General features: G+C 33.9%; 1 protein-coding gene and 1 long non-coding RNA gene across 2 annotated transcripts in view; one reads left to right on the top strand and one right to left on the bottom strand.

The window, feature by feature from the left end:
- Nucleotides 1-679: 679 nt before the first annotated feature.
- Nucleotides 680-17,024, bottom strand: part of AcCoAS (acetyl coenzyme A synthase) — a 37,164-nt gene continuing 20,819 nt past the window's right edge. The window contains exons 7-9 of the mRNA XM_073074956.1: nucleotides 5,700-5,889; nucleotides 3,577-3,766; nucleotides 680-3,351 (exon numbers count right to left, since the gene is read on the bottom strand). Of these exons, the coding sequence (XP_072931057.1) occupies nucleotides 2,915-3,351; nucleotides 3,577-3,766; nucleotides 5,700-5,889 (817 nt within the window). The 3' untranslated portion in view covers nucleotides 680-2,914. The remainder of the gene's footprint in view (nucleotides 3,352-3,576; nucleotides 3,767-5,699; nucleotides 5,890-17,024) is intronic.
- Nucleotides 8,728-9,188, top strand: LOC140743568 (uncharacterized). Its single transcript, XR_012102474.1, has 2 exons — nucleotides 8,728-8,810; nucleotides 8,894-9,188. It is a non-coding gene; the product is annotated as an uncharacterized LOC140743568 (long non-coding RNA).

Here is a 17,024-nt window from a genome sequence, read left to right as displayed (position 1 = left end):
CGCCGCTACCCTTGAGGACTAAGCTGGAACGCCTCGGAAAAGTATGTCTCCCTTACCACACCCTTCAAACCGGAACACAGCAACGCCTAACACTGCTGTTACTAGGCAGAAATAGTTGTGGCGGTGGTGCCGCCAGAGTCGAACCACAAAGGGTTCTACCACCTTCAAAATGTTGTAGCATTGAGGTATTTCTGCACGATATTAATACTCGTATAATGAATACGATACAACATACAGGCATACATTACATAAATCCGATACAAAATTAATTAGTAAATGGCTGCATTTTTTATTTTACGTATTTCAAGTACCTATTCCAAATTATATGTTTCAGTTTATATTTATCCACAGATATTATAAAAAATATGGTCAAATCGTATCTCTGAATATATGCTACTTCTACTTATGTGTGCACCGTGTAGGTACTTACTTAAAGCTCCTCGAGGGACCATAATAAATAATCTACAACCAATTGGAATAGTGTACTTTAATGATATGTTTGTTTTGACATACAATCACAATAATATAATGCTTAACATCTAAAGATTATTACTCGTTAATAGTAGTGCCATTATGAATCTAATGGAAATCTACGTGAATAAACTAGAAATCAGGGGAACATTAGCATTTATTTTGATTGCAAACAAACCTTATGATACGAGATAAATTTAAACACAGATTCGAATGTTAATACTTGAACTTTAATCATACATTTCTGTTTATGTCATATTGTTTACATCAACACTCACAAGCATTAGGAAGGTATAATATTTTCGGTAATGATGCTCCTAAGTTTAGTGTGCATTAGCAAAATGAAATGCTGCAAATTATACAACGCAAAAACATTTTCTAAATGGTAAATGAATTAATATAATAATAATATAATCTAATTATAATTAAATTATATCAAATTGACAAATAATATTTTGTTCTTAGGTCAACTTATATCCAGACAGGTATATTGTGAAGACAAATCACTTAATCTTAAATATAAACTTATTTTAAAATAAAAATACATATTCCAAACTATACTAAAGCTGCTGTGTTTGTTTACATTTATATCCTACGAAATCTAAGATTCAAACCAGAGAGTTCCTAACACTAGATCGAAATTAATTAGTTGTGCATCACAAATAGGTGCGCATCGAGTACTACTTCGATAGCCATTTAAAACTACTCGGTTACAATATTAAATCCTATATCGATTGTAAACGTCAATATCATTTCACATTTAACTCTAAACATGTGCAGAATTAGAATAATGAAAAATAATATCACAAAACAACACATCACAACCGCAAAAATATAGTAGCAAAAGTAAAATAAATAGGTACTCACGTCAGTAAACTAAATAAACACACACTTAACTAACAAAAGTCTTCCTGCCCTTCAGGTCATATCAAATCAAATTCGAATTGAAGGAGATACATATTTAAGAAAACTAAACTTCAAGACGTCGAAAGAGTGAGTTTTATATTAATAGGTAACATTTACTTTCCCGTAGGATTTTTTAAAATAAATTCACGACATCACATACACTATATCTACGTCAAGAAATACAATGATTGTATCTGGTATGGAATGACAAATAAAGTCTTGCGCAAAATGTTGTCCTTACAAATTAGGAAATAAATTATTAGAATAAATATTAAGTTATACTCGCTCACTACACGCATCATTGAATGATACCATTTAGTAAAGTTGTATAAGAAATAGACAATCATCATATGAATATCCAGAAATTTTTTAATCAAACTATACGTTGGCTTTACGTAAATATTTAAGAATATCAATGGGAATATCGCTACTACCCACCGTAACACCTTTGAAATTTCATACTCGAAATACAATACAACTTACAAGCGGAAATAGAAATGACGGATGAATGTTTAATATCATTTCTTAGCTAGGAATGCCATTGATTAAGAAAAATGCATCGAAGATACGTATTTGATGTCAAGATGATAAGTTGAATGTTATAATTTTGTATTACGACGGTTTTTTGTGAAAGCGTTGGCCTAAAAACGGACGGATAGAAAAGCCCTTTATTCTTAATGAAAGCTAACAGTTTTTAAATAGGGACGTTATGTAGGAGTAATGTGTGATGATTTTATGTTCTAGGTATAGTGGAAATGGGAGCAAAGGTGACCATGTGTGACCATTGAATTGTTGATTAATGAATATTAAGGTTCCCTCAAGTTTGTGTTAAGTACCTTATATTTCTTTGCGGCAATAGAAATTGAAGGTAAATATGCCTTAGTACCTAAAATGTTCCCAATGCCACACATGACATGCGATTATTTAAGCATGCTTGCAAATTTTGGTAACCTATTTGGAATAAGCATGTAAATATTTGCTTGCATTAGGATTGTTGTAAGACACTTAGATACGGAATATACTAAGAAGGAAAATATAAAAATTCAGACAATTCCTTATTAGAAAGTAAATGTAAGAAATCAAGCAGAAATTGCGCAAAATATAAACGGATTCCGTAAAGATTGTTTACATTTGTCACTTTAGGTGTTTATTGTAGATTATTTAACTTCTACATGTTTCTTTCCATTTTTGTTTCATACAAAGAGAACGAAGACGTTGAATGAGAAAAAAAAACCTCTCTGAATACCTCTGTAACCAATGATTCAGTCATAATTAATCAAGACTAATGTATTCCGGTCATTGTCGTCGCATTTAAACGGCGACCTATCGTAATTATTTCGAACTTGAAATTTTTTCAAATTAATATTTTGAATTTCTACGTATGTAGATACATACACAAACGAATAAAAGTAAAGAAGAAAATCTCTCTTTGGATCACGTGACACGGTGTTATGTATGTTTGAAGTATTCTTCCAGAATCCAAAACTTATCTAGGAACAAAACTTATGGCCATTCGATAGATGATTGTGAAACAGATTTAAGGCTTGCTCTGGAGAAGCTTATCCACCACGGTGGGGTCAGCGAGAGTGGAGGTATCGCCGATGTCCGTGTCCCCCATAGCGATCTTCCTCAGGATCCGCCTCATAATCTTGCCGGAGCGAGTCTTGGGCAGACCGGATGCATTGTGAATGACGTCAGGAGCTGCGAAAGCGCCAATACGGGAGCGCACCCTCTTCTTCAGGCTATCAATCAGCTCCATATCGAATTTCACCCCCTCGTTGAGAATGATGAAGCAGTAGAGAGATTCTCCCTTTATCGGGTGCGGTTTGGAGACCACGGCGGCCTCGGACACCCTTGGCTCCTCGGTCAGCACTCCCTCCACTTCGGATGTGGACATCAAGTGGCCAGACACATTCAACATGTCGTCGATGCGGCCAGTCACCCACAAGAATCCGTCTTCATCACGCTTGGCGCCTATAAAAAATGATCTTAATTAGAATATATCTTCAAAAACTCTGGGATTTAGCTAGGATTTCAAAATTTTACAGATAAAAAAGTCAAAATTGTCTATACTCTGGTTTTGATTTGATTGTATTTAGATAGTCTGAATTTAATTTAACGTAATTACATTCTCAAACAGATGAAATCATTATTCAGCTTCTGAATTTTCAAGATGAGTTGTTTAGTTACAAAACTCACCATCCCCGGTGCAGTAATATCCCGGGAACTTTTCAAAGTAGACCCTCTCGTAGCGTCGGTGGTCACCGAAGAGGGTGCGCATCATGCCAGGCCAGGGTCGCGCGAACACCAAGTTCCCTTCGCCGGGACCTTCGATCTTCCTACCGTTGTCATCCAGGATCCTGGGCTCCACGCCGAAGAATGGGAAACCCTGTTAAAAAAAGGAACGTATATGTAGCTTCAAAAGATCTATATGTACATTTAAGTTGATCAAAAAGTCAATTATTTCAAAATATTAGCAATTCTCTTAATTCAGACTGCGTTACTTTCCATCGTCATACATTTTACAATTAAGTTTGCTTGTATGTATATATGTAGGTAGGTATATGATGAATAAATCTGTTTTAGTCATCTGTTTAGTAGTTTTGTCTGTCTGTCTGACTGTTATTTAAATTTATCTTCGGTTCGGTAAACGGTTGGAACGGAATGTGTAAAGTTACAAAATCTTTAATATTTTGATTGAAAAATCATGGAAAAATCAGGATTATTAAAAATGAAATCTGTACCATTTCTTATTCTTACGTAAAAATCAAGGCATTTTATACGTAGATAACGTTTTCCTTGAAATTCGACGCAAATGTACAGTTTTAAAAGACTCGACCTTCAAGCGGAGAAGTTAAAAAGTATTCTAATCATTGCTATAAATCAATAAGAACATGGAAGAAAATTGGATCAATAGGTCAAAAATATAAATCCTCAAGCCTCATTCAATAGATTGCGAAACGTCTTGCTCAGAGCCGACCTCTGACCTACTTGCTGTTCTAGATTCTACGATAATATTGTATTAATACGTAACAGGCGACAGATCTCGAAGAAAGAATATTTGGTGCCAAATTTTCGAAATGTGAGGTGGAAAAATTTAATGTGTATCTGTTAGCATCATTGAGGCTTATTTAAGAAATTCAAACTGTAGAATTATATTTTTAGTGTAAAAAGTTTAAAAGCTATTGTGTTGTTGTATAGTCTCTGCAAATTCTGAAACAAAGTTTCGCTCCGGCTCTAGAAAGGTCAGTTTTAAATGAACCAAGTCAGTGCATTTGAGTACTTCTTTTTATTTTCCCCGATTTCTTCCAGAGATTTTAAAATATACAAATTTTAAATGTCGGCAAAGTAGGAGGACCAACGCCAACAGTCATTATTCGCCAACACTTCCTGATGATCAAACAAATGTGTTGAACGGTTGAATTATGATGAAAAGCTAAACTTTTGCTCTTGTTAATCATATATTTAAGGATTTTGGGATTTTTGTCATTTAGAAGTTGAATCCACTTAAACTGAATATTTTTTGCTTTACAAGTTTAACTTTACTATGAAAAAGTAAATAATAGATACTTTTGTTATTCAAAGACGCAATCATATACGGTCCATTGGGCTCGTTCTTAGCCTAAGTTTAGCCTTGGTTCATAGTCACGTAGTGACCGTTACGACAATTCTTCTATTTTTTCCCTTAAAACTTGTTTCCGGAAATATTGTAATCTCAAATGTTAGCACTTCTGTTAATAGAAGTCGTCGGCAACCGATTACTGTCCCACAGCTGGGCGCCAGTCTCCTCTCAGAAAGTTTTAGGCCATAATCCATCACGCTTGCCAGGTGCGGTCTGATAGATTTCACACATCTTTGATAACTTTTATAAGGACTCCCAGGTTTCCTCACGATGTTTCCTTCGCTGTTTAAGCAAGTGATAATTAATCGTACTCGTATATCTTGAATTCGGAGCCCTCCTCCCCCTTGACAGTACAAGCTACCTCCACCAAGTTATCACAGCTTTTTATAAGTTATGTACCTAAATACCTGCCTATTTCAAATAATCTTGCTGCTGTATTCTGATTCGATGAATGTAGGTGTGATATGTATACGAGTGATGGATCTGTCATTGACGTCACGTAGGGTAACTATCCTATTTGGTGTTGGTGACAGATGTCCATCTGCGGATGTGACAACACCAGTTGCATATCAAATTCATAATAAACAATAATATTTAGCGAAGCGAAACAAGAATTACCTTCCAGAAATTCGCGTGGTATTGTGGGGAGGTCCATGTCTAACAGCGGGGCATAAAAAGGGCGGAGGGTATGTATACTTACAGCGGCCCCGGGTTTCATCGGGGTTGCGCCGGGGAGGGAGGTCAGCACGTGGCCTCCAGTCTCGGTCTGCCAAAAGGTGTCCACGATGGAGCAGTTGCCCTTCCCAATCAGGTTGTAGTACCACAGCCAAGCCTCCGAATTGATGGGTTCGCCCACGCTGCCCAAGATACGCAGGGACTGCAGCTCGTGCCTGTAAACAAATTTTAATGTAGCTATTAGTAGTAGTAGTAGCAAACGTATGCAGTGGATTTGTTGGTAATTGCGCCCGTTTGTAAATAGGGTTGAAGTACGATTTGTGATCGGCCAAAAGAGACATTTTTCGTAGGCCTCAGAGGCAGCAGTCTGAGCTCTGCCTTAAATGTATTGCTACCATTATCAATTGTCAAATTTTTAAACACGGTAGACAAAAATTGGCTTTACGAGCGTAAGTTTTAGATTATGCCTCGTGTAAAGTACACACAGACGCATTTGCCACTCAATGATGCTTAAGTATATTAAACAAATAGGAAAAGTGAGGACTTGACATGATACAACAAATAATACGAGAAAATAGAGATGGCTAGGATCTTCACCTTACAAGAATTGAGATATTATTTTTGTTTGATACGTTTTAATACTATTATTATAGATAATAAAACTATTTGTCCTACTACCTACTATCTTATTAAAACAGCTTTTATTCTGACACAATAACTTGTTTTTATACATTCATTATATAAAAACATTCATAGTTCTTATGAAGTTCCTGTTGTTGTTCCTGTCGATAACAATGGGCCACCTTCCTGATGGTAGCGCTAATAGAAAGCTTATTGATAGTAATATTGAATTACTAAACTGTAACCTTATACTATTCTAAGGTTCCCATTATCTTATCCATTTCACACGTTGCGTCAAGTGTGATACATTATAAAATTGTATAAGGTGATAGAATCAGTATACTCCGCGCCAAAATTTCTAGTCCGATTTCTATATCTGCAATTTGCTATTGCGACGCGTCTCGTTTCTATATTCCGAGCGGACTAGCAGTTTAGCGCGGACTATACCTTCAAAACAATTTCTACCGTGAACCAGTTCTTGCGTTTCAGTGGAAGGATGTGGATGTCGGCTGATTTACATAGGAGGCGACCATTAAGATGGTCCTCCTAAGGACTAAGGACTAAGGTCCGTTCGTCGTTCGCTGGGACGTCTTACCCTCCGGGCGCACATATATTGCGGCAATGGCAACATAAGGGCGGTGGGCAGGAATTTCGGGTCTCGAGGGTACCCTCTTTGCCCGGGCAGATTCTCAGGTGGTCAAATGCCCCCTGGATTTTTGATATTTATTCATAATAGTATAATGTTATTTAAAACATTATAATATAACGAACAAGTATAAAAATGGACCAACCCCACTGTTTAGTGGGTGGTTCGGTACTTATCGCGTCGTTATACCGAGCGGACGGTCGGCCCCCTGATGGTCGGGGGTCGCCAGCCCTGGGAACTCCCGCGGGAGCGGGCTAAGGTCCATAGGAGTGTATTGTTGATTGGTTACATACTCGTAATTACATATCGTAGAATACGTTTTATTTTCACTTCATTCGAGGCTCCGAAGCGATCAATACTAAGTACTTGTAGGCACAATATCTCTGCACATTTTCCATATCACTGTTATGTCGCATGATAGTTAAAGTCCAGTGATTCGGGTTAACTGAAAACCATACATATACAATGAGTTTTGACAAAGAAACGTTGTAAATTTGTACGTAGGCAACTATTATACAAACCAACATGTTTGAGGGTTCACGGTCATTACTAATAAATAATAAAATAATTATAGTTTTAAAACTAAAAACCACGCTAAAATCGCACAAGAGTAATCGTTAATCCTGATTCTTGACGATCCTGATGAGGAGAAAAATTTAAATTATTTGGACCGTTCCAAGTGGGTAAAAATTGAGTTCAACGATTCCGTTACATACATACATACATACAGATCAAGCTAATAAAAGGGTGGTAATAATTAATTAATCAAATCCGATTAATAATTGTCAGATTTCTAAGTCAGGCATAAATTCCATGCCCTCCAACGTTTGAAATTTGCCAATAATTCTAGGCAGTAATTGTCAAACTTAGATCTTGGGTAGGCAAACATTCATTAAAATTGATTATTAGGTACTACAATCGCCGCACCTGTCTACTGAGGCTGGAAAGAGATCATAGCTATGTCAGCAACGAGTCTTCCCACCTGGCCCCATATAGCTATTTAGCCCATCCAGGCTTCGATAAAATTTGATGGAAGCATCCGGGCAAAGTAATCTTTGCCGAACGTTATGATTTAAAAATTTTACTTGTAGAATGAAATTTCTTAATTTAATGCGAGAATTTAAAAATGTTACTTGTAGAATGAAATTTCTTAATTTAATGCTTTGTAGAGACAAGGAACCATAGTTATCAAATTGTAATTATAGTAATTTAGTAATATTAATTTTAAAACCTTTCTTTATTTACCTAGTAACCGGATTCAATACATCTACAAAATACGAAGATATTGAGATACATGTATGCATAAACAGTTATATAATCCAATAACAATGTAATTTATGTTAGAATTGATAAGGTATTCAGAATATTGATTGGTAATTGTCGTAATTAGAACTGAAGTACCTACTTTACATTGTTGGAAATAAAATTAATTAATTGTATTTACTCACTGTACGTCGTATCGTAATATGAGAAAATGTAAAAACCTAAAGTTATTTAAGTAATAAAATAATGTCAACTTATAAATTTAAATTAATTATTTGCACTTTTTCAAATGCCATTTTAATATATTAAGCAATTATTTTGTTACATATCAGCTTTAGTTGTGATTGTCTAGATGCACGGCAGTGCATAGGTACATTTTCGGAATTTACATTACGGAATACTTTTTTGACAATATTTTTTTAAAAGAAAAGTCAGCGATGTTATGTTATGTATAAGCATGTCATCGTATTTAGAATGCCAAACAATTTTATCAATTATTTGCGGGACATAATTTTGGGAGAGGTACCTATGTGTCGTACCCGTGGGAATAGTGGGAGTATATTTGCAATCGGTTTACGGTTGGAATACGTCCATTTTGGGATATAAGTATGTATTGTACCCGTGGGGATATTGGAATAATGTTTGCAATCGATTTAGGATCAGCGGATAATGGTGGATTTTTAAACTAGGTAAAATTCGAGGAAAACCCGGACGGCAGACTTAGTGTTACACTTAGTCATTCTGTTTGGAAAGTTGCACGTGAACGCCACTCATCAGTGTTAGTAGAACGTGGCGTGCTCGAGATACCTTGACTTGACCTCGTGTGGTCATGAATTCGCACATTACTAGTGCAGTGACGTAACTTGCCGGATTACTTTTAAGGCTTAATCTCGGATTAAGATGCCAATTAGAAAAGACTTGCATTGTATTGGTTTCCTTGGAATCAGCTTGGAGCAATATCAAATTGTATTAGAACCTTAAATATCTAAGGTCTGCCAAATAAATTTGTTTTTGTTGGCAGTAAATGTTGGGAATAGGCCACAGGAGAACGAGAAAATAAACTATGAAATATAATAAAATAAAATTCACTCCAAAAAGATACTTTTTATTATATCGAAACATTGACAGAATGACAAATTAGAAGAAGTAAAATTATATGTTTTTCAGCTGCCAGCTTTATCATATATAACCTACTTGAATATTATACATTATAAGAGGCTTGAGTTTTTGCTATATTCCAACAGCCTCCCTCAAAAATTCAAGTATAAAACAATTTATAAATACGTTCTTTGCAGAACACTTCTTGAATGTCATTACATCTACCACCACTTCACTAGGTGTTTCGTTATGGAGAAGAAGCGGCGAAAGAAACTCCATAACACACATCTTTTTACAATAAATATAAATGTTTTTACAATGGCAAACTTAACCATGGCACATGTGGAGCTGAAGATACTTCAGACCACATCGATTTATCAGTCAAATATACAAAGAAAACTTCAAACAAAACCTTATACTCGTACTCTGCTTTAGCTGATGAGACTGCGACAGTGTCTACATTGTTTTCGTGTGTTTCACGAAATTATGCAGTTTTAATTACTTTGAACAAATAGTTTCTAATACTATGTTTGTGCGTCTCGTCGCGTTCTCAGTTTCTCATTCAGAGTCCACATAAGCAATAATTAACTACTTATAATTACAGCTTTCATTGATTAGGTTTAACTATTTATATCTTTTATATAACATTAAAAGATATATTAAATATTTACACATTTAAGACAAAAAATCTGGATGCTTAAGTACATTTACTTTTACATTTCTATACAATACTACTTTAATTTAACTCTACAATGTGCACCATGGCATAAGTTAGTATTTAATACTGAATAATTTATAAGGAAAGTGATTAGGATAAATTACACTTATAGAATATTTTTAACACATTTTGCACATTAGTAGACTGATTAAGTGATATTGTATTTGCTATTCTTTCAACATCTATATCAAGAAATTATGTTATTTATTTTGTATTTGTAATATAAATTATTTGCATTAAAATGTTTTTGCAAATTTATAATGCTTGTTTTGTTGAAATTATTAAACCATATACATACGTGTGGGACTATACATATATCTTATTATATACATATATATATTCTTATCCGTATTAATTTATCTTATATAGGTATATTTAAACATTTATCTACATGCATCTGCATGAGAATGTACCTTTAAGAGTTTTTAAACCCTATATTTAAGTATAACATGAAGACGTTCAAACCAAAGCCGAGATGTCTGCTTTAAGCCGTTAAAGCTTTTATTTAATTTACTTACTTTATTATCTTTAGGCAACCTTCTTTATCTTTAGCAACCTTTACCTTCTGGTACTACCATATAAATATTCTCTGTATGAAAACCATTATAATATATTTTTCTAATTGTATCAAATGAAATTTACAAAGGTAGTATTTTCGTCCATATGGTGTACATTTAAATCTATCTAAATGTAGTAAATCTGGCTATTGGTGCGAACGTTACATCTTAATCCTGTAAAATTTCTTACTGAAACTGAATTTCTTAGTGAAACTTCGAGCAACTAAACGAGCTTTGTTATTTTTTCTGATTTACCTACTTAGTTCATTATTATTTGTGGTAAATACCCACTTGCAACTAATAATGTTAACATATTTAGGTCTGTAAACAAAATATCAGATTTGATTGCTCCTTTGTGGCTTAATTTCACTTTGTACTGCTTTTCACCATTTAATAGGCACCTTAAAATACCTTTAAATTATTTAGGTAATTATTGCAAAGTACTTAATAAAGATCAGCTATCAGGATTGTGCATCCGTATATAATAATTCAGGGATTGATCAAGTATTTAATAGTTATTGTTGACGCATTATCATTTAAGGAATGTTGTTGTTAGCTTTCAATTAGTTTCGCCGAATCAGAGTCAGGCTTTCTAAATTTTATATTGATATGTAATGCTCAATGTTTGTTGTCATTATTTTCAATATTTAATTCATCAACTACATGATCTGCTTAGCAGCTATGGACATTTCATTACTTTTAATATTTAATAATGTATATCCATTAAAATCTTTACCAACTAGGCTGGATCTAAAATATTTTTATCTTTAATCTTGCTAACTGTGTTACGAACGTAGCAGTAGCACCAAAACATTTTCATATGATCGATTTTGTTTTTACCTTGCCACAATTTACATGGTGTTTTATTTATTTATTATCAGAGCTTTAGTGGGGAATATGTATATTTTTATAAATATAAGTAGGTATATGACTGTTGTAACAGCTTCACCCCAAAAGCTTTATTTAATTTCGCATTTACAACCATTTCGGTTAATATACGATTCATTTGCTCCGTTTCACCATTTTATTGTGTTTTATAAGGTAAATTTTAATGATACATAATTATCTTGCCAACAAAAATTCCTTAAGTTCATTATTTCAGAAATATATTCTCGATCAATATCATAATGTAAATGAATAATGTTACTATAGGATACATTTTCACTTTTAGACTTTTAAAATGATACTATTATTATTTATTACTTATTTCCCATTTAAAATACATGTAACATAAAGACAATTTTTGTCATCAAAGGAAGTCGACGTTATCGAATCGCAAACATCACAGTGAATAATAAAAAAAAATGTTTTTTTTTTACCACTAGCTGGTCAGTCTTGACTTTCAGAAATTCAAGATCACAGATTACATATAAGTATTCAAGATTGTCACATGACGGTCAATAATAAAATCTTTAAAAATATTCAAATTTCATCAACCCATTTATTGTCCCACTGCTGGGCATGAGTCTCCTATCAGAATGAGAAGGTTTAGGTCATAATCCATCGCGTTAGCCAAGTGAGTATTGGTAGACTCACATACCTTTCAGATTTTTTATTATATAAATCTTTCAGGTGTAGAAGATTTCTTCACGATGTTTTCCTTTACCTTTTAAGCAAGTAATAATTAATTTCTAATACACACATAACTTTGAAAAAATTCAGAGGTGATTGCCTGGGATTTGAACCTCGGACCCTTCGTTAGACAGGTTGAGTTTCTTAACCATTAGGCTATCACTGCTATTCAAATTTAATTTCTGTTTATTCAAATGACCGTTTGTGCCATAACGCCCATAACTAATACGATTTCTAACTTTGAATTAAGTTTATTTTATACTGTGATCTATCATTTTATGAAAAAATAATGATACTATCATCCTTTATACTACATATTAGACATTTACTATTTTTATAAATATGCCCTTCATTTTTTAATAACCGGCACATACCTTTTATTATTCAATTCGATTTACTAAGAAGCTGCATAGGTACAGCTTAAGTTCCATAGAACTAAAGTTCCACAGAACTTTTGGTGAACAGTATAGAATTTTAAATTCTTTGTTTTTGACCTTTACCAAATCTTTAGCTCCTCCAATTTTAAACGTAGTCTGTCATTTGACACATATTAATCCTTTGTATTTTCAAAGTGATCAGAGTTTTCAAATCTAAAAGAAAAACAAGTGTCAGGGTTAGAATTGGAACAAAAATCAAATAAATTTCATTTTTAAGACATAAAAGCGAAACTGTCCTTATTTTTATTTGCAGTGTCCAATGCATTTACAGTTATATAGCTACTACTGTCTCCATTTTGTTGCAATTAGGTACTTGATATAATGACAGTTAGCATCAGTAATAGCGACGGGTTCAGATCGCAAAAAATATAATTTTTACACCAACAGTTTCCATGATAAAAATTCATATTAGCTTGTGTATCTGCATGATGTAGTAAGTATTCTTGTAGTAGTTTACACATTTTTCTATATTAAAATTTATATTTTTACAAGCGTGTGATATTTGAAGTTCAGTTGTTTCAGGTCTCAATTTTACTTTGAACATTTTGAATGTATTCATTGAATCTAAAAGATGAGACATTGAATTATATGCATTCCGTCGATTCGTTTCATCCTTTGATCCATAATCCGTCGATCCATTTCATCCATTGATCCATTTAATCAAGTTTAGCACCAAGTTAGTGATCATATTACTCAATCATTAAAATAAGTTGTATCAGCGTTTGATATCTGGTCGCAATTCCAAATTAAGTTGTTTCTTACGCAGTCAAAATAATTGTGTAGCCAAAAAAATTCTCCATTCGTAATTTTATTTAAGTCATCCATTATTGTTTTCGCCGTAGACGGTATTGGTTTAGACACTTATATATTATTGTTTGCCATCGCCGTTCGCCATCAAACATTTTTCATGTGTCTTTTTCTTCCGCGACTCCATGTTTGAAATATTACATAAATTTTATACTTAGTAGATAACTATATTTTTCAATATTTTACGATAGCGTAGCCTGGGCCCATAACCTGTTGGGAATAGGCCACAGGAGAACGAGAAAATAAACTATGAAATATAATAAAATAAAATTCACTCCAAAAAGATACTTTTTATTATATCGAAACATTGACAGAATGACAAATTAGAAGAAGTAAAATTATATGTTTTTCAGCTGCCAGCTTTATCATATATAACCTACTTGAATATTATACATTATAAGAGGCTTGAGTTTTTGCTATATTCCAACAGTAAATATTTGAAAAAAGAAAGTAAAACGTTGCTTGTAATTCAGAAAATAGCAGGGACCTCCACTCGTTCGTTGCCTCAGAGCCACCACATTTGTAAAGATTTGAAGATATCCAACGTATTGCCACCCTACCAAAGACCGGAATTTGTCAATTTTTGCGTACTAGAAATTGTGTAAAATTTCGATTTAAGGCAAAAATTGAATGGATGATATGACTTTATTAATAAAGGGTATATTATTCAGTCCTTCCTAATTAGTAACAAATTGAAGCGTTGAGGTCACACTGACGCGTTATAACTGTTATGCGTGACAAGTAGTTAGATTGGTAGGTACGTATACTGGCTAATTCTATTAGAATCATAATGAAGGTATTCGCTTAGGTCTAATCTTGTTACGCTTATCGGTTTCGTCAATTAAATCTTATTAAAAACTATATCTACCAACATATAATACGAATGTAAGCTTTGCGTGTCTGTCATGGATTAGTAAAGATACTTCGCCGCCTTGAAATTGAATGAAGCCACAAATAGCTTATTATCGTAAGTTCTTTTTTTGATTTCTTGACAAATAAAAACATTTTTAGAGAAAATTTACGAATAAATAACGAATACTGCGTAATTTACATGAATTTACATAATAAATAAATAATTATTTCAAATATTTTAGGGATATTTTAGCACGGAGACGTGGCAAAACTTTTTTACGCAAGTATTTCAATTCTCAAAACTGGGCACATTTTCTAGTTAGGAATGAGTAATCTTTACTAATCTATGGTGTCTGTGCATAGATTATAATCGTAAAAAAAGTAGTAATAAGAAGTGCTAGTAAGTAATAATAGCAATTTCTATCATTTTTATAGTCCGCGTAAAACTGCTAGTCCGCTCTGAATATAGAAATGAATCGCGTCGCCATAGCAAATTGTATGTAGGTACACCTGCTCGCAACAACTTCAGAGCGGACTAGCAGTTTGGCGCGGACTATACCTATCGGAAATCTCACAAGTACGGAATGTACCTAACATTCCATACTTGTGAGGTTCTTAATAGAATAGATAATTTTGCATAGCCAATACAATGATAATGATAATAAGTACACCATAATATCACATTGAATAACGCGATAAATTTATGACAAATATACAAATACTATCTATGTGCGGACAGTAACGACACGCGGTTAATCAGTAGAGATGATATTTCATATTTACATAGTCATAGTGGAATAAGTTTGTGTACACTACATTTAATGTTATAACTAATGCCTCTCATACACACTACGGTGCACCGGAGAAGTCTACCTGCAAATTGTAGGAAAAATGCTATTTTTCGGGATAAAAGATACCCTGAGATACTACTGAACCCCTCATGACGTCAGAACTCACAAAAACTTGACTTTCACATTTATAATATAGTTAGGAAGTTAGGATACTGTACTTACAACTACTTAAAAAATGTCTGCGTTTCTTTTTGTTTTAGTATTTGTTCATTCGCGCACACTAACGAAACTGTTAACCCAGTTTCCATTCTACAAAAATTAGATTGTAAAAGTTATATTGTACAATGAACACACTAAAATATACGTAAAAATTGCAGTAATTACCTACTTCTAATTAAACATCGCTAAAGTTTTGAAGTAACTGTGTAGATGATTGTTATGGTACAATAATGGTACGAATTATATTTCCATGCGCTTGATTCGATAATTTGTATGTAACTTTAAAATGATATTAATTTACTGTTTGTAAAACAGCGTTGACATCTGTAATCAATCCCAGGTAACAAGTCTTACATGAGGTGGGCAGCAAATGCAGAAGCTATCCCTGAGGACTCGAAAACGCCTCTGAAGTAGGTATCTACGCCTCCATTACGACACCCTTCAAACCCAAACAAAGCAGCGCTCAACTCTGCTACTTACTAAAAATAGATGTCTGTCTGTCTGTCGTAACCAAGACGTGACAAAGAAAGTACCAACTTTATTCAAAAAATATCTTCGGACCGATCGATAAGCATAAAAATACATATGGAAGCCTTTCCTTTCAAAGACGAAAATAATTATCGTAGGAACTTCTGCCTACATTGGTACACCTTTTTGGCTGAAAGGAACAAGAAAATAATATTGAATATTTATTATCATTTTATGTAATGACTATTTTTATCACCACTGTACTGATGCCTTCAGCAAACTTAGAGATTACGGTTACAGCATGATGATATAATCACAATAGGGTAATTATGCCTCTTATACAACAAAATCTAAAAGGTCCCTATGATAGATAGATTGTGTGAAAGCAAGCGAGTTCAGTTTTATTTTTTTAAACTGTTCATAAAACGCTAGTCGCCATTTTGATGCCCATGTTACGTCACTTCGGTAATAAACAAAATAATTCTGTGTCTGTGCGTTAATATCTTTATATCACGGCGTGCGTAAATTGACGTTTTACGCACGCTTCGCGTGCGCAAAACCCCCATTTCCGACCCCGTAATATAAAATTTTATACAACACGCGGACGAAAAATGTTTTTCTGACTCGTGTGATTGCAGTCCTCGCCTGCGGCTCGGCCTGCAAACTCACACTTGTCAGAAAAAAATTTTTCGTCCTCGTATCGTAATGTACTATTGGGACACAGACAAAGTAACACGACACATACCTGTGGTAGATACATGACAAATTAAATAAAAAAGAAATCAAATCAAAATGGTTCACCGGGGTAGGTACCACCGCTACACCTATTTTAGGCGTGAAATGATTTGCGTTCCGATGTAAGTGTAACACACACTTGTGTGTGACCTACATATGAGGCGACCTCCTAAGTGCTCAGGAGGAGCCACGCGTCCTTCAGCTTCAGGTAGAACGTTTCCATTTGAAGCATGTTGATCAGGCAGTCCGGGGGTTACAATGATTCAGGTTAACAATATGGTAATTTCCTTTTGAATATATATTATAAAAAAATCAAATGTGAATGTTTTATTCGTAGAACATTCTTGACAGAAGTATGTTTGCACATAGTGACGTACCGCCGTTTTTCAAAGTGTTTCATTCACGAAGAAGAATGACAAAGAGATGGATGGAAACTCCATAAAATAGGAATGAGAGATGGTAATGGGTGTAGATGACATCATAACATTTGTGCCACGTAGTTACATCAATCAATGACAAATGCAAATCTAATGTGTACTATGAAAACATTGCGTTGTTGACAGTTG

The sequence above is a fragment of the Epargyreus clarus genome, unplaced genomic scaffold (assembly GCF_041222505.1).
Source record: "Epargyreus clarus isolate Ecla_fem2 unplaced genomic scaffold, WU_Ecla_fem_2.2 ptg000007l, whole genome shotgun sequence".
Lineage (NCBI taxonomy): Eukaryota > Metazoa > Arthropoda > Insecta > Lepidoptera > Hesperiidae > Epargyreus > Epargyreus clarus.
The sequence above is the reverse complement of the archived record's forward strand: the minus strand, read 5'-3'. Positions and strand labels throughout refer to the sequence as shown.